The 18213-nt window shown below is 48.3% G+C and overlaps 1 protein-coding gene across 1 annotated transcript; it reads left to right on the top strand.

Moving 5' to 3' along the window:
• Window positions 1-3454: 3454 nt before the first annotated feature.
• Window positions 3455-8761, top strand: LOC136509546 (uncharacterized). Its single transcript, XM_066504315.1, has 8 exons — window positions 3455-3835; window positions 4995-5170; window positions 6354-6418; window positions 6506-6607; window positions 6758-6913; window positions 7250-7348; window positions 7996-8125; window positions 8209-8761. The coding sequence occupies exons 1-8, from the start codon at window positions 3693-3695 to the stop codon at window positions 8313-8315; spliced, it is 978 nt and encodes a 325-aa protein (XP_066360412.1). The 5' UTR covers window positions 3455-3692; the 3' UTR covers window positions 8316-8761.
• Window positions 8762-18213: the final 9452 nt, after the last annotated feature.

The raw sequence follows: 18213 nt of genomic DNA, 5'->3' as shown, positions 1-18213 counted from the left end.
CACGGGGGGGGGGGGGGGTTGTCATGCTCTTCTCTCTATTTAGTGTAATTAGCACTTTCTCAAATTGGTTCGTAAAAGAAAACTAACACATTCATCAATCCTAAACTTGTTCGCATCGGAGGAGGTCAACCAAGTGCTAACAATAATACGAGAGACAACAATTCACTACAAAAGCATCATTTGTCATCTTTTGGAATAGGCACAAACATAGGTGTGGCCTTTTCTTCTTTTGTCACACCATGTCACCACCGGGCACATGGTCGTCAATTCGACACGCAACCTCTTCGTTGGCCTTTTTTTTTGCCATGGCAGAAATAGGACAACATTTAGGACAAAAAGAAAAAAAAGACACGGCCGTATATATAACAATAAATAGACGCAACAAAATGAAGTACCAATGAATCGTGATGAGCACAATATCGCTATCGGATTTTCTCTAGGTCTTGTTCGTCTAGTGGATTCATGATATGGGAACGAAAGATGTCAGACCAATGCAAGGAGGGAGTGTTATTGCTTTCAAAAAGGGAAACTATATATAGGGAGGCTAATCCACGAAGATGGAAACTTTGCCACTAATGTTAACCCCCAACCCCCACATAAATAATGAACCTTATGGTACTATGCACATGAACATGATAAAAAGTGTTGGACACAAGTTCGGAAGGCTCTAAAACTAATGCATTGCTTTACAAATCATACGTTTCTTGTTTTAAGGTTATCCTCTACTTCATTCATCTCAAGTTATAAGACGTTTTAATTTTCTAGATATATTATGTTTATTATGTATCTCGATATAGTGCATATTTAAGCACATAACAAAATCTGTACGTATTTAGAAAAAACAAAATGTCTTTATAATTTAGAATGGGGCAATATCTTTTACTCCATCCATCCTAAATTATGGCATCGTTCGGCTTGCTGAATCTTGGCTGAAACTGGCTGAAAACACTGTTCTGGCTGAATTATTGTGAGAGAAAAATACTGTTCCGGCTGAAAAAACAAGTCGAATATAGGGTAAGCCGAACAAGGCCTATAAGTCATTTCAACTTTCTTGAAGAGTCAAAACATCTAAAGTTTAACAAAATTTATAGGATAAGATCATAATATTTATGATACCAACTAAGCATTATTAGATTTTTCATTAATTATATTTTCACAATAATACCTATTTAATGTCATAAATCTTTGTAATTTTTCTATAACTTTGGTTAAACTTGATATACTCTGACTCTCTAAAATTCTTAGAATGACTTATGATTTGGTCCGGTGGGAGTACATGAAAACATAATTATCTCGAAGAAACTTCTAGTACTCCTAGAATCTATGAGCTTGGTAAAAGTAACATAATGCCAAAGAAAAGATAATTAAATTACGTCTTGTTTTTTATAGTATATTTCAGCGAAGGAACAATATTTTTCTCTCATAATAAATCAGCATAAGTAGCAGCATTAGCCAAATTTCAGCAAAACGAACCGGGGCCTTGTTCACTTTGCAAATTTTTTGAACCCGATGAATAGTACCACTTTCGTCTTATTTGGTAAATATTGTCCAATCGTGCTCAAAAGATTCATCTCGTGATTTCTAACTAAACTGTGTAATTAGTTATTTTTTTTACATACATTTAATACTCCATGTAAACGGCTAAAAATTGATATGATGGAGAAAGAGTGAAAAAACTTAGAATTTAGATGGCATCTAAACAAGGCCCGGGCTTAGTTGTGGACTATCCACGCGTGCAAGTTTGCTCGAGCTCAAACACGTATAGACTCGGAGCAAAGTTGGTCGTACATATCAGTCTCGGCTCATTGCGTTTTCTCAATAAGCTGAGCCAGTGTTTCAGCCAGCCGGAGCTAGATCGAGAGCTTAACAAGCTAAGTGCAATCATGACCAAAGTGTAATCACCCGGATAGGACGTGCCTAATAAGTACAAAACACCATGCAAATGACATCGCTAACCTACAAGCCAAGCTCCTCCCCCGCACGAAAACACGGTATGGATGTGCACCTCACGTGTGGAGCATGCGTACGGTTAAAATTGATGCGGTGGCCCACGTGCCAGCCGAGCAGTCCGCACCACGTGGATGGTCACCCTATCCTTTTCCCACCAGGTACGTCCGTACGTCGAGCTCGCGAGCTGAAGCTTTTTTACGAGCCGAGACGACCTTGATTTTTTTTTGCTTTTTTTACAGCCGAGCCGAGCATCCACCCGGTCGCGCCGGCGCCGCGCAGATCCAGGATATTTAACTTTTTATCGTTGAGACAGCACTTTTAAAATTACTCCTACATATTTACCATCGAAAGAGAACATTTGATATATTCTTGTCATTTTCGCTGACGTGGCACGCCAACTCGACATGACAGCATAGACTGGTCACGAAAAATGACATTTTTGTCTCTCATTTATTTCTTCTATCTCTATCCCTTCCTAGCTCGAGCTCCGACCATGGCCGATGATGGGGTTCATGACGGCGGCTGACAGGACATACGGAAAATTGGGGGCGAGACAGTGGAGGCCACGGCCTGTAGGTCCACGGCCGCGCCCGACGTCAGCGACGAATATGGCGGCACCGGGAGCACGCGCAGGAGCACGACCTCCTCGACGCCGGCGACGAACATGGCAACACCGTGCCTCCTCGTGCTCGTGCTCTTCTGCTTCGTCGCCGGTGGAGGACGCGCATCCCCGGCCACAAACGAAGCTGCGCCGCGTCTCTTCGTGCGCGGTTGCTACCGGTACCGGCGAGCCAGCTTCCCCCGCCGGCGATGAACATGGTGGCACCTCGCCGGACCTAGGAGCTCGCGTGGCCAGAAGGGGAGGAGCCGGACCTCGGGCGCGCCGCTGGGGATAAGGGAGCAGCGACCGAAAGGGGATGAGCTGGACCTCGCGCGACCGACCATGGGGGAGGCACGCCGAGGATGGGGACGCACTCGCGGTAGAGCCCGCGCCCGCGGCAGAGCCCACGTGCGGCGGATCTCGTGCCCGCATTCGTCATCGGAGCAACGCTGCTAGCTGGGTGGTGCCAGACCTCGCGCTCGCCGGCTTCATCTGCTGCTGCTCGCGTCTGGGAGGAAGGAGGCGGAGCTAAGAGGCGCATAGGTCGGGATGCATCTTTATCGAGCGACGAGGACGAGAAGGACGGAGAAGAAATAGACGAGGGATAACGACCCCGTTTACGTATTTTTAAATCCGGCTTAATCCGCTTTTTTTTTTATCTGGAATAGTGTTTTCCTTTCACAAATTCCTCCAGATTTATCCGAATTCCTCTAGATTCCTCCAAAATTTCTCGAGCAAATGGGGCCAACAAAGTCATTTCGCATCCCACCAACACGTTAACTTCTCTATGCATCCTATCACGAATGAAAAAGTGGCTTAAAGTTATGGATTTTCTCTCTCAATGATAAATATATATGAGCAAGAGCGGTAGATGTGACGTCCGTTATTACGGTAAAAGTTAAATATCCCCGCAGGTCCGCCCGCGCCCGTGGGCACGCCTGGTTAAACTCCGGGCGACGGCGACGGCGACGGCGACGGGCCAGCAAGGACGCAGCCGGGATTGGACCCCATCGACGGGGGCAGCCCGCAGCCCATCGGTTTCGCCGACCGGCGCCTCGTTCGTATCGACTCGACTTGGACCCCCTCCGACGCACGCACCTGCAGGCCGCCGCCGCACGCTATAAACAAGACTGACTCGTGGATGCGCCACCGCCTGCTCCGCCGCCCGATGCCGCTCCCGCCGCCGCCATCCCCGTCTCCTGCTCCCCGGATGCCCGGGGTCGCCGGCGGACGCCTCTTCGCTTCGCTCCCGCCGCCGCCGCCGCCGCCGCTCCGGTCTCGGAGGTACCTGACCGCCCACACTCTTCCATCCGTCCGTAGCTTCTCTCATCCTGTGATTGTTTGGCACAGCAACGGTTTCGATGTTCAGGGATAGGCATGGGAATGGAGAAATAGGCTGAGATGTCTCGTGGGGTTGTTAGGGGTCTGGATTCAGGCAGACAGGCACTATTCTTTCGTAGAGGCTGCAACAGGTGCTGTGATCCACGGAGTAGGGGAATTCCTCGTTTGTCCGAAATGGGCCACAAGTTCCACCCCTGTCCATTTTGGTCTGATTTTGAGATGAACCAACTATTTGATGGTTCAGTGTTGCCACTGGTGGATTCTGAGTTTGTTTCCAGCTCCCAGAATCCGCCTTGGTTTGCTGAGTTATCGCCCTTGCCCTTGCCTTTTGCCAGTGCAAGCCGTTTGGCTTCTGCAGTTTGCTGTCAGGATGAATGTGAATATTTTGCTTCCTAACATTGCCATTTGGAAGCCGGTATGCAATTGGCATTGTTACAAAATGGGAATTCGATGATGCCAAATGACTAAAGCTGAGTCTTCAGAACTCTTTGTAGTCTTTCCCTTCGAAACAGCTTTCAGACTAATGGACTAGAACCATATCATGTTTTCCACCTGACTGTTTGTTATGTTCTCTCTCTTTTTTTTCTGCATTGTTGTCCCTCCTGTAATTAGCTGGAGTGTGCTTAGTCGATGCCACGATAGCTGGAGTATACCTCAATAGTCTTATTATGTCTCGCAGGATGAAAAAAAGAACTGGAACCGAGATAATTCAAAGTAATCAAGTATGCTGTGGCTAATGACTAACAACACATCATGTATGATAAGGGTCCTGTAACTTAGAACCTTCTGCTTCTTGGATTATGCACATTTCTCCATCAAATTATGGTGCTAACTAGTGCTTGTAAGATAAACAATGCACCTGCCTTTACAAGATCAAATGATACCAAAACTACACATTTGTTGGCACAAACAAATAAACGCAAGAAATTAGTTAGAGATGGTATTGGTTGAAGTTTTTCTCCGAGTTGGGCTAAATGCTGGAATTTACAAGAATATAATTCATGCGCTTTGCACTTAAAAACAGTTAATTATCCTTTTCTTGTAATTGTGATGTGGCGCATCAAGGCATTGAGTACACTAATTATGACTTAATTTGTCGCAGAGAGGTGCATGTTTGGTATCTTTTGCCTGATGAGTTGAATGATGCCTCCCTACTGAAGATGTACACGGAGCTCCTTTCCCCTTCTGAAAGGAAGAATGCTTTGTCTATGAATGGGGAAAAGTTGCAGAAAGGTGCTGTGCTGTCCCGTGCACTGGTGCGCACCACCCTCTCGAGATGTACGAAACAATCTACTAATTATTGAATTTAATATTGCAGCTCATTTTAATTTTCATGTGTAATACTATCATTTAGTAATTGTTATGTAGTTTTGCTATTATGGTTTCTTAAAGTATTAAATAAACTACTAGATTTACTGTATATCAGTTTTGATCAAAGGATATACAATTTTGCCCATGGTAGTGGTACCAGTGTTCAGTAAATTTTGGGCTATGTTGTTGTGAACTTGTTATTCATAATGACATGGAAAACTATCTGTCTTTGGGGTGTGTGTGTGTGTGTGGTGATTGGGGGGGGGGGGGGGGTTAGGGGGGTGCATTATTACTTGATGCATGCTAAGTTTGGCTTCTATATGGTACCTTTATTTGCTCATTTATCTTTATTGTATATACATGCAACTCATGATAAACCATGTACAAATAATTGGATTGATCATGAATGGTTCGTGTCTCTAGTAACAGTGTAGGAGGTACTATCATATTCCCATTCTCTTGATACATATTCCTGAAAGGAAAAAAGTCCAAATTACTCCCTCTGCACAGGAAAGTTCTCCGGATACCCCCCTAAAGTAATTTTGTGTTCAATCTACCCCTCTGGGCACTTCAATTGGTTCAGTCCACCCCTTAATAAGATTTGTATTTCTTGTTTCTCCATGTACAATTTGAGTTTTAAGTTCAAATTTGTAGAGTGAGAACATCATAACTTATATTAAAAAAATTAAACTTAAAACTTATGATATTCTCTATCACCCTACAAAATTTAAACTTAAAACTCAACTTGTACATGGAGAAACAAAAAAGACAAATCTTATTAAGGGGTGGGTTTGACCAACTGAAATATATGGAGGGTCACTTGAACACAAAATTAGTTTAGGAGGTTATCTGGACAATGTTCCTGTGTGGGGGGAGAAATGCAAATTTCACTGGTTCTCTAATTCATATACCAACTTTCCAGAATAATACAAAGAATGCAGTGCATCAAATTAGCAGCCCTAAAAATAGTGGAATTGGTACCACCATTCTGCCATTAAACCTGCCTCATGGAAGTTTAAATGCACTAAGTGTTTGAGCTTGGCACTTTACCTTATTAGTAGTATAGTCTTGTTACTATTGTTTTGTATATGTTGTATATTACTATAGGATTACTGATATGGTTGCTGCTGATTTGTTTTGACTAGACTAGATACAGATTGCAAAGTCGATCCAAGATCATTTCAGTTTAAGAAAAACAAGTTTGGCAAACCTGAGGTAAGAGATTAGAAGCTAAGCTTTACAGTACACTTTTTCTGCAGTTTTAAGCCCAAGTTGCTTTTGTTTGCTGCCATGCTTAAACAGATACTGTGGCGATCTGATGACAGCAGGATGGAACGGCCTTTGCATTTCAATATTTCACACACATCTTCTTTGATTGCCTGTGGCATAACCATGGATACTCCTGTATGTTCTTTTTTATTATTGGCTTCTGAATTAGAGAACCAGAAATATCCATACTTCTGTTGCTGTGGAACTTATGCAATCAATACAACAACAACAAAGCCTTTAAACTTATGCAATCAATATTACTGTTTTTTTTTTTGTCTATCTCAGATTGGCATTGACGTTGAAGACAAGAAACGAAAGACAGCCAAGAATATTTTATCTCTTGCTCGCCGTTATTTCACCCCATCTGAAATTGATTATCTAGCTAAAATTCCAGATCCTGATGGTCAGCAAAAGGAGTTCATAAAACTATGGACTCTTAAAGTTAGTGGACTTTCTTAAGCAATTGATTTGTGTTTTTTGTATTACCATTATTCAGAACACTGATCAGTGGTACTTTTCTTATGCAAAGTTTAAGATTCTTAGCTGAACTAGTCACCTACCACTTAAAGCGTACTAGGACCAAGGAGACATGAGGGTAGCATGGAAGGGAATTTCATGAGTTATTTATGAAGGATCACACCTTATCATACACCTCTGATCTAATTCATTTAAATCCTCATCGGATTTCTTAGTCAACATTTCCTTCCTAAATCAGAGACTTACAAGTTGCAATAACAATTTTGCTTACATGTATCATTGGTGTGCTTAATTTTGTAGGAAGCATATGTAAAAGCTCTTGGAAGGGGGTTTTCAGGCGCTCCTTTCAACAAATTCTCGATCATATTGGCAGCAAATAACAGAATCCAAATTTCTGTGGTATGCTGTTTTCCCTCTTTGCACTCATGCTTGTCATCTTTGATGTGTGCCACATGCAAGGGGACTGTCCAAAACTATATTTGCTATGCATATTAACATAATTCGCAGCCAAAACTATATTTCCTGTGGCCTTTCAGGAAGAGTGCTACCATGCCAGCATGGGGATTTAGGAGGGGGGGGGGGGGGGGGGGGGGGGGGGGGGGGGGGCGGGTTCTCAAGGTTTTAAGGGTTTGCTAAGATAGGCTATATAATTTCCAACATTTGAGGTACGTAGGGACTAGAAATCTAGTATAAACCAATATTGTTTACCTTTGGTCTGAAGGGGATTCTTATACTACTTGCATGAATTTAGGGAATTGATCAGTGTAATTTTCAGTGGACTGGTCCCCAAGTACTAACAAATTTCTATGGATTCCTTTTTACTCTTGGTCACACACTGAAAAACCTCTTCTCTGGATCCTTTGTGTATGCTTGTCTTTTTCCTGACTGTTGGTTGGTGTTGTAAAATTTTTCGAAGCAAAAGTATCATGTTCTTATGTAGCCACACTTACAAGCTCAACTACTCCAAAAACACGACTTAATTATGTCTTGTTGCCTGAGAAAGCAAGAAAAATTCTGATTTGTCTTCAATCCTTTGGAGTTTCCAGGCACCAAAAGTATCCAACGGTTCTGACTCTAGCTGTGACTGTCTGTCCGAGAATTGGCAATTTGCACTTGCTGACCTAAATAGCTCTCATTGCATGGCAATCTGTATAGAGGATGACTCAACAAGTTCAGGTTTGTAATTGGAATATTTCATTTTGCAGAGAAATTGCCCTGTCATCCTGTTCTTTCAGTCACACATTGTTGACATGTCGCAGATTCAGAAAATGGTAGACTGCCACTAGGATTGAAAGTATGGAAGACCATTCCATTCGTTGAAGATATACTTGTTTCGGGAACAGAAGCTGTAAAACTTGTCAGCTGAGTATGTGAGAGGATCTGCTATTTGGTCTAATGATTTCACCAGATGACATTGTGATACAACGAATATATATTTGGACAAAGTATGCAGGGAGACTGAACATTCTTCGAGCATTGATCAACTGACCACTGACATTGTGCTGTACTAAAGACTTTGGGAAATGCAACGACATACACTTCGGAGTTCTGGGATATTCATGTAAAGCTTACCACGACACTGTTTCGAAAGGAATAAACAGTTTTTTGTGTGTGTGGCAATTTTAGACGAATTTTCTACGGAAATGCTTTGATCTGAACGTCTGACGCTTTTCCAGAGTATCGGACGGATACACAGACCTTAATCCTCCTGTACTCCCATTGAATTGACATCACCCGGCCATTCTTGCGGGGCTCGCATATCATCCTCTCAGCTATCCTTTCCCCTTCGTCTTCCAGAGAACGAACGCAACAGCTTTCTCCTTCGTCTTTCAGAGCACGAACCCAAATTTTGGGCTGCAGCCCATGGCCGTCGCTGCTGCACGGATTCTCAAAAAAAAAAAAAAAAAAAAAAAAAAAACAGCGCCGCTCGCTTCTCCATCGCAGGGGCCGCCCGCCACGGCCTTCTTCAGCGCGGTGGCTCCGCACCCGCGTTGCTCTGCGCGCCCGCATCGCGCCACCATCTAGCGCCGCACCCCCATCCACCTCGCCTGCGCCTGTGCTCCCCTCCATCTCGCGTAGTCGGCAGAAAGGGGAGGCCTACGCCATAGCAGTTCCCCCCTCACAGGTAGGCCGTGGCCGCCAGCGACGCTGTGTTTCAGGCGTTTTCAGACACGTTGCAAGCCTATATTTAAAATGTTTCATACGAATGTTGCAAAAGTGGATCGAATTGTTGCATATGTTGCAATAGTTGTATGCAAGCGTCTGTTTCTAATGTTTCATCTATTTTTCAGACGTACATTACAAGTGTGTTTATTTAGATGTTGCATATGTTTCATACATATGTTTTAAGTGTTTTATCTCGATGTTGCGTATGCCTACAATGGTTTTCAAGTGTTTTTCAGATGTTTTTGTAAGTGTTTCAGACGCATGTTTCAAGTATTTCATCTGTTTTTTTGTTGTTGTAAGTGTTGTATCTGGATGTTTTAAAAGTAGACCTGGTGTTGCGTGTGGGAAGCCAGAGAGGGCGCGAGCGGTCATCACGCGCGGTCTAGCGGTGTGGGCCCGTTGCTGGGTGCTTGCTCGAAAGTCCGACGTTGCTAGGGTGCTCGCTCGCTTCTGCGCTAGCATCATCGGACGCTAACGCCTCGGATCGAGGCCATGTTTACTTCCCACCAAACTCCTGAATTTGGCACTATACAAAAAGAAGATTCCCCGTCACATCAAACTTGCCATACATGCATGGAGTACTAAATGTAGACGAAATAAAAAACTAATTGCACAGTTTGGTTGTACTTTACGAGTCGAATTTTTTGAGCCTAATTAGTCAATGTTTAGACAATAATTCACAAATACAAACGAACACTACAGTAACACATTAATTATTTTGCTATTCCTAAATCCCGGAACTAAACGTGCTCCGAATGTTGGGACGCTAGCAAGTCCTTAGGCCCTCCACAATGTATAGCTTAAGTAGTGCTAAAAGAAGAGAGAGATTGTTCAAGAGTGACTCCACACACTGCAACGACCGGTGCCAACGCTAGCCAAATGCGGAGCGGAGCAAGTAGCTGCTCCGGTTCCATCTTCGTGCCATCTATTAAAGAAGTATATTTTTACTGCTGGTCCCAACTTGCAATGGCATGCCTGATGAGCTGAAGTACATTGATTTGATTACTACACTGGCCTGCTGTACCTTTTTAAGCGATGCTTGCAATGCTTACACGCTGTGGGATTTCAAAGCCATGCCAAATACCAGTCGTGGGACCCGCTTTTTTCTTTAGCACCGCTCCGCCATTGTGGAGGGCCTTATTTTCTACTCGTTGCTCCTTGACGTCGGCGTCATCTGACGGATCACTGGAAGAAACATTAATGCATGTGTATACTTCTGTCGGTGGCATTGGAATTCGCTATGTATCGTTCTTGATGTTGTGTTTCAATGCGATTCAAAGATGTATATGTTTGTCACAGGTCGTTCGTTGAAAAAACGAGTCGAAATACTATTATAGTTGATTTGTTCTAAGAAAAAAATATGGTTCCAATTGAAAAAACAAGTTGAAAAAGACGAATTAGAAGAGAAACGAACATGACCTATTGGTCAGAATATGCCGTGTGGAATAGGATTATAATTAGAATAATACTATTTTATGTTTCTCTACACCGCGAAATAATAAAAGATCGTTACTGAAAGAATATGCTGTGTGTTGGATACGTGCAGTATTCTGAACCTAATTTCTTTCCTGTGTATGTATATTAAGAAATAATAGAAAGGGGTGAGAACAACATATCCAAAAGATGCATGGGAATAATCCGCTAGATTTAGTCGTACAGGCAAAAATAATACTAAACTATCTCAAAATGGAAAACCCAACGCTATGATCCTAGCTAGTCCTCACATCACACAGCAAAGCAAATTCAGGCCTTGTTTAGATTGTAAATTTTTGCAATCTGGACACTGTAGCACGTTTCGTTTGTATTTGATAAACTTTGTCCGATCATGGACTAACTAGGCTCAAAAGATTCGTCTCGTGATTTACAACCAAATTGTGCAATTAGTTTTTTTTATCTACATTTAATGCTCCATGCATGCGTCCAAAAATTGATGTGATGAAGAGAGAGTGAAAAAACTTGAAATTTGGAGGTGATCTAAACAAGGCCTCAACACAACAAGCTAATCAGTCAGTTCAGATCTCAAAAGCAAAAGAAAAATCTCAATCATACAAGAAGGCCACTGGAACTCTGGAAGGGGGGGGGGGGGGGGGGGCCGGAATTGTCACTACATACTAGCACAAAACCATGAACAGTAGTAACAGGGAAGGAAAACATTGCTGGGAGTCCTGCGCCCTGTCACCTGCGACCTGCTGGCACACAAGCGCGGAGCCGCGGACGCAGGTTGCAGCGCCGCAAGCATACTCCTTGTAGTAGTGCTGCCAGTGCCATGCGCTTGGCCATCAAAACAGACGACCGTCGGCGCGGCGCCGTCTCATTTCGCACAAAACCATCTGATTTCTTACTTCGATAGCACTACCGTCCCAAGTCTGGGTGGACACACGCGTTCGGACGCCAGCGCCTTCTGCACGCACAGGAGGGCCCGCCGCGCCACTCTCTCACACCTCCCTACTTCTAGCGCGCCTCCACGCCTAATACGTCGCTCCCCTCCATGCACGGCGTCCCGGCAGCTGCAGCAGGTGTCTCATATTGTAACATGCACAACACCCTCGGTCTACTTTTGAAACATCTAAATTTGCAAAATACGTACGAAACAACGAAAACATTCGAAACATGCGTCAGAAACATATGCAAAAACACATGAAAAATAATTGCAAACATATACAACTACAGATAAAAATACTTGCAACGTATGTGTGAAACATATGCAACATCTAGATAATTGTAACATACGTCTGAAAAAAACAGATGAAACATTGGGAACAGACACTTGCAACATTAGTATACAATCATTGTAATATATGCAACATTCCGATCTACTTTTACAACATTCGCATGAAACACTTGAAACATACCTACGAAACATCTGGAATACTTGAAACATGCGCTTGCAACATAGAGGAGCCCGGGGCCAGGCAATTTTAGCCGTCGGGGTCGGAGCCGGCGCCGTGCGAGCACCACCACCACCACCACCACCACCACCACCATCGCTAGCAGCACCGGGCTTGGCTCGGTCAGGTGGACGGCGCGCGCGACGGGCGGGAGCGAGCGGCGCGGGATGGGCGAGCGCTACGGGCGGGAGCGAGCGGTGCGGGATGGGCGAGCGCGACGAGCGGGAGCGACCGGCGTGGGATGGGCGCGCGGCGTCTGGACATGAAGGCCGTGGCTGGAGAAGGCCAGCGGCAGGCGGGCAGGCGGTGGATACGCCCGCAACGGTTGCATGCGTGCGGCAGTGGGGAAAGAAAATGTCGCTATGTTTTTTATTTTTTGGAAAAACCACATCATACTGAAGGTGAAGCGGAGGAGGCTTGTTGGGCCCGATCGTTGGGCAGACCTGAGAACGAGCCGTCTGGATAGAACACGCGTGGACGGACTCCTGTGTGCTAGCATTATCGTTCTTATTTTACAAGTAGATAAATAAAACCATGTAAACAAGAGAGATTTTTGCCTGATGTTTGATTCCGAGTCATGGAACCTTTCTTTTGCATTTTCCCCACCTTTCCTTTTATTGCAACACAAAGCCTATATTAGTTATTAAATTAAAACTTACTTTGTCGAAAGATAAAGATTCAGACTGAATCAATTTACAATTGAACTTTAGGACTTAATGAAGCTTACAACTTGCATATATTTCGGTTTCTGAACCCTGCAACTCATTATGCCCCCTTTTCTGATGCCTTCAGAATGTCGATACGTTTCAGTTCTAACCGCTCTGGACACCCTAAAACGATAACCTGAATATTTTTTTAATTTTAACTCTTTTTTGAATATAATTTTAAATATAACATTGTCCGGTTTTTTTTTAACTGACACTTTTTACCGTGCCTATTGTACTGGCGCGGCCAAATGCCTGTGCCGCGCCATGGTGGCGCGGCACAGGGCTGACGTGACGTGGGCCGGCCGGGGGAGCCGCTGACATGGCGGGTCTTGCCGCGCCACCGACCATGACGCGGCAATGCCACGCCACCGACCCTGGCGCGGCAGTGCCGCGCCCTGTTGCGTGGCGCGGCTGGACCAAACATACCGCACGAGTAGCCACACCACCTGGCCATTGCGCCTGTCGTCGGATCGGGCTACCTGGATGGTAGAATCGAAACGCGTCGCGCCCGTATTTTGTTGAGTTTTTTTCACGGTCGAATAAAGAATTTGATAAGCCAATGATTAGTTTTTCGTCTTTCATAATACGGTTATGCACCATTTTAACTAATCAATTACGAAAAATTGCCACCGATGTCCAGATACGCCGGGACTGCTGGTTCCCGAACGCAGGGTACTTAATCTCGTCGGCAGTGCTGCCGCGACTCAACGAAACGAATAAGAAGCAAGTTGACAAGCTGCCACATAATATATTCATTGTTTTGACATAAGTTCGACATAACATAACCAAATAACCCCGCAAGTTTCGGATGCCAATATTCGTTTGACCTAAACAAACTAAGACCCAGGAGTGTAAGGATCCCTCGGACGTCTCTGTCTCTTCAGATTTGTTGGCAACACATTGGGAGTGTAGCCAACGTCGGTATGGTCGCATCGACGGTGCGTACGGCTCGTACCCTGCATGTCGGTGTTTCGGACCGGGGGGGGTCCTCAACCAACCAGTAAATGTGAACTGCGTGCCCCTAGTCCCGGATGGTGATGCAAAGAGACACAAGATTTATACTGGTTCAGGCAATCGATGCCCTACGTCCAGTCTGAGAGATCGATCTTGTATTCCTTGCACCGAAGTGCTTGTAGTAGGGGGTTACAAGCTAGGTGAGAGAGGGAGCTAGTCCCAGGTCTCGGCGAGGTGTCGTGTGGGCTGCTTGAGACGTTGCTCTTAGGCAGCTAGGAAGTGTGTGTGTTACCGGGTGTTCTTCTTCGTCCGTCCTAAATGGCCCAAGTCCTCTCTTTTTATAGTTGAAGGGAGGACAAGGACAATACATATGCTAACTATACGGCGTCGTGCAAACAGAGGTGGCACGTCCGAGCCCTGTGGCGGCGTGGTCATCGGAGTGGTCCGTCCTTGGAGCACTGGGGCGGCGTGCTGGTCACATCCGATCCTATGCGTCATGGGAGCTCCGGGACTGCCTCGGAGTGGGTGCGGCGGTGAACGTGCGAGCCGCTGTGGACTGACTGTGCGCGAGGTCGAGGCTCGGTCGGTGCCGAGGCTGCACCGCAGTGGGGGGTCTCGGCGGACATGAATCCCAAGATAGCCGAGACCTTGGTGCACAGTGCCGAGGCCCTGAGAGGTCGGCTGATCTGGTGCGCTGGCTCGGAGGCGGCGATGACCCGGGCCAAGCTGTACGTGTAGTGTTGTTTTCGAGGCAGGGATCGCGGGGCACAGTGTAGTGTGGGCACTGATCGTGGGCACAGCGTCAGAACATAGTGGTCGGTAATCCCCGCCGTGCCCTGTCCCAGCCGGTATGGCGCTGATGCGACCTCATGTCCCGTCGGCCATTCTGCGGTGTCGAGCCATCGTCCGGCTGAGATTGCGGGAGTGGTTGACGTATTAATGGGACATGACGTGCTGTCGGGAAGACCGGCCGAGGCGTGGGTTATGGGCTATGGATAAGTTGGCCTCGCGCGATACGGAGAATGAGGCCTCGTGCGAGACGGAGATCGGACTCCTTGCCGAGGCCTTCCGTGAGAGGCCTCACGCGAGGCGGAGATTGCATTCCTTACCGAGGCCTTCCGTGAGAGGCCTCGCGCGAGGCGGAGATTGCGCCAGGACGCCGAGACCTCCTGTGCGAGGCTTGAGGCGAGGCGGAGAGCCTGGTGGGCTCGGACGTGGCCGGTGAGGAGCCCACGGCTTACCTTCTAGCTTTGTTTTTTGATGGGACTTAAGTGACCCTTTTGATGTACGCTCGGGGTACCCCGTTCTATGGTACCCGACAGTAGCCCCCGAGCCTCCGGGGGAGTGCGTGCACTCTCCCTAAGGGTTTGTGAGGCTTGGTTTATAGCCGCTCCCATAGGAATTGGGTTTTGTTTCTTGAGGTTTTGGTGGGTGCACGCGAGCGCACCCGCCGGGTGTAGCCCCCGAGGCCCTAGAGGAGTGGAGTTACTCCTCCAGGGGCTTTTTCGTTTTTGTGTTCGAGTGAGGAGTTTTTATCGTATTTGCCGAGCCCACAAGTGCAAGTTCGGGTCGCGGGGGTCTCGGCGAGGTTGCAGGAAAAGCCCTCTAGCCTCCGCACGGAGCGAGAGGTCCGTCAGGGGTCCCCCTGGCTTTTGGTACGACCCTCACACTTCCTTTTTGCTTGAAAGGAGGGGTGGAATGTGCTAGGCTACCCTCGATGGGCACGAGCGTGGGCACTTCCGGTGAGCTGTTATCTAGTGAGTCCAAGTGGAGGCCCGTGCCCCGTTCGCTAGGGGATGGCTAGCGGTCCAGAGACACACTTCAAGAGTACCGGAGGGTTTCTCTAGTGGGTGCCGAGGCCGTTCGCTGGGCCTCGATGGCTCGGTGTCTCCCTACGGTGGGATCCCATTCGGAGACTTCCCTGCCGGTCTCGGACACGACTTAGGACGCCTCGAGCGATTGTTCGCTCGGGCCTCGGCCATTCGTAGGCTCACCCTAAAGTCGTCCCTGACTCTGTTGCCCTAGGGCAGCTGTCGAAACCTCTAGGGGCCCAGCCTTCGAACCCCTAGACCATAACGGGCTTGATGCCCTTTATCGTATTTGTAACGAAACTTCTAGCGCGGACTTAGACTGTTTGTCTTTGTCTTGGGTGCAGGAAGAGCCCCCGAGCCTCCGCCCGGAGCAAGAGGGCGATCAGGGGTCCCCTGGCTTTTTTATTCGACCCTCACATGTCCTTTTCGTTCGGACGGAGGGTTTGTTTGTCGAGCCCATTCGAATGTGAGCCTGAGCCGCTGGGTCTCGGCATGGTTGCAGGAAGAGCCCCTAGCCTCTGCACGGAGCGAGAGGGCCATTGGGAGCTTCCCTGGCTTTTTATACGCCCCTCGCGCGTGAGGGTTTGTTTGTCGAGGCCCCTTTGGGCGTGAGCCTGGGTCGCGGGGTCTCGGCATATCTGCAGGAAGAGCCCCCTAGCCTCTGCACGGGGCGAGAGGGCCGTAAGGAGCTCCCCTGTCTTTTTGTACGACCCTCACGCTTCCTTTTCGCTCAGAAGGAGGGTTTATTTTGCCGAGCCCCTTTGAGTGCGAGCTGGGGTCGCTGGGTCTCGGCAAGGTTGCAGGAAGAGCCCCTTAGCCTCTGCATAGAGCGAGAAGGCCGTCAGGGGTTCCCCTGACTTTTTGTACGACCCTCACGCTTCCTTTTTGCTCGGAAGGAGGGGTGGAATGTGCCTCGCTACCCTCGGTGGGTACGAGTGGTGGCACTTCCGGTGAGCTGTTATCGGGTAGTCCGAGTGGAGGCCCGAACCCCGTTCGCTAAGGGTCGGCTAGCGGTCCGGAGACACACTCCAAGAGTACCAGAGGGTTTCTCTAGTGGGTGTCGAGGCCGTTCGCTGGGCCTCGGTGGCTCGATGCCTCCCTACGGTGGGATCCCATTCGGAGACTCCCCTGCCGGTCTCGGACACGACTTAGGGCGTCCCAAGCGTTTCGCTTGCTTGGGCCTTAGCCCCGTATAGGCTCACCCACGGTCGTCCCTGACTCTGTTGTCCTAGAGCGGTTGTCGAAACCCCTTGGGGCCCAGTCTTCGAACCCTTGGACCGTAATAGGCTCAGAGCCTGGTTCCTTCATCTAAAAGGAATAGGCCGGGGGGAATGCCTTTCCCATTGGCTCAGCAACGGGTGGCGCGCCTTTTGAGGCGGTTTCCTGGGGAGGCAAAATGACGCCTACTGCCGTAGTGGCTGAGCATGACGTGGTGGATGGGACATAACTGTTCCCGCAATTAATGAGAAAGAAGTGGGCGCGTGGGCGGCAAAATCGGCTCATGGTTAACCGCGAAGGATCGGGGGGAAACTTCCCCGATTTCATCACCCGTTCGTTTCGCCTTCCCCCTGCATAAATACTCGAAGAGTCTCGCCCTTCCTCACCTTACCTTGCCTGCGTTAGCCCTGCCTCCATCGAGCCGTCGCTAGAGCAGCGGGTGCTGGGAAGAAGAAGGGAGAAGAGCGAGCCAGGGAGAAAGTGAGAAAAAGCGAGAGCGTGGGGGAAAGAGAAAAACTCACAACCGCATCTGATCCCTCCGTCGCACTCATGGCCGGCGACATCGTCGTTGTCGAGGCGGACCCCTGGGATCCTTCCGATGTTACCGTGGAGGCACTCCAGTCGCTCATCGACGGTGGACTCCTTCGCCCGGTGACGGACCCCACCAGGACAGAGTGGATTGCTCCGTACAGCGAGCCAGAGCCGAGGCCTCACGACGGCTATGTCGTGAGCTTCATCTCCTTTCACGAGCGCGGCCTCGGTGTCCTGGCAGATCGGTTCATGCGGGCGCTCCTGCACTACTACGGCGTGGAGCTCCACAACTTCAATCCCAACTCCATCGCTCAGGCGGCTATCTTTGTTGCCGTCTGCGAGGGGTACTTGGGGATTGCTCCCCATTAGGAATTGTGGCTCCATCTATTCCAGGCGGGGCACACCACCAAGCCGACGGGTACGTCGGGTATGAGGAAGGTGACGAGGGCCGGCGACTGCACTCTCCAAGTGCGCCAGGACTGCCAGCATCTCTACATCCCAGCCCAGCTCGTGTCCTCCATCCGCCGGTGGTACACGAGCTGGTTCTACCTTCATAACGATGACAGAGGACTTCCCCCCTACACTAGGCGGATTGTGGGGAGCTGCCCGGAGAGATGAAAGTACGGCGTCTCGAAGGACGACCAGCCCAAGCTGCAGCTGCTTCTGGAGGGGCTAGCGAGGCTGCGGGGCCATGGTCTTACCATGGCTGTGGTCGTGGCCGCCTTCCACCGCCGGAGGGTGCTGCCGCTGATGGCTCGGCGGCGGCGGCTGTTCGGGATGAAGCCGGGTGAGCCCATTGAGGGCATCCGGATGTCCTCCTCCGCCCTTTCTGACGAGGAAATTCTTCGTCGGGTGGGGGAGACGGTAGAGGCGAAGCTGAGGGGCGGCAACTTGACCCCTATCGCGATGCGATCGTCGCGGGGGTTCCTCTCGCTGGTAAGTCATGTGCCGCTGTAGCCTCCGAGCCTCCTCAGTCTCCCCTTACCCCT

The sequence above is a fragment of the Miscanthus floridulus genome, chromosome 1, assembly GCF_019320115.1.
Source record: "Miscanthus floridulus cultivar M001 chromosome 1, ASM1932011v1, whole genome shotgun sequence".
Lineage (NCBI taxonomy): Eukaryota > Viridiplantae > Streptophyta > Magnoliopsida > Poales > Poaceae > Miscanthus > Miscanthus floridulus.
The sequence above is the reverse complement of the archived record's forward strand: the minus strand, read 5'-3'. Positions and strand labels throughout refer to the sequence as shown.

Excerpts from the sequence above, each read along its gene's own strand:
- LOC136509546 (XM_066504315.1), top strand. The coding sequence starts at position 3,693 with ATGCGCCACCGCCTGCTCCGCCGCCCGATGCCGCTCCCGCCGCCGCCA. Across the intron at positions 6,419-6,505 it reads ACAAGTTTGGCAAACCTGAG|ATACTGTGGCGATCTGATGA; the intron begins GTAAGAGATTAG and ends ATGCTTAAACAG. Across the intron at positions 6,914-7,249 it reads TAAAACTATGGACTCTTAAA|GAAGCATATGTAAAAGCTCT; the intron begins GTTAGTGGACTT and ends TTAATTTTGTAG.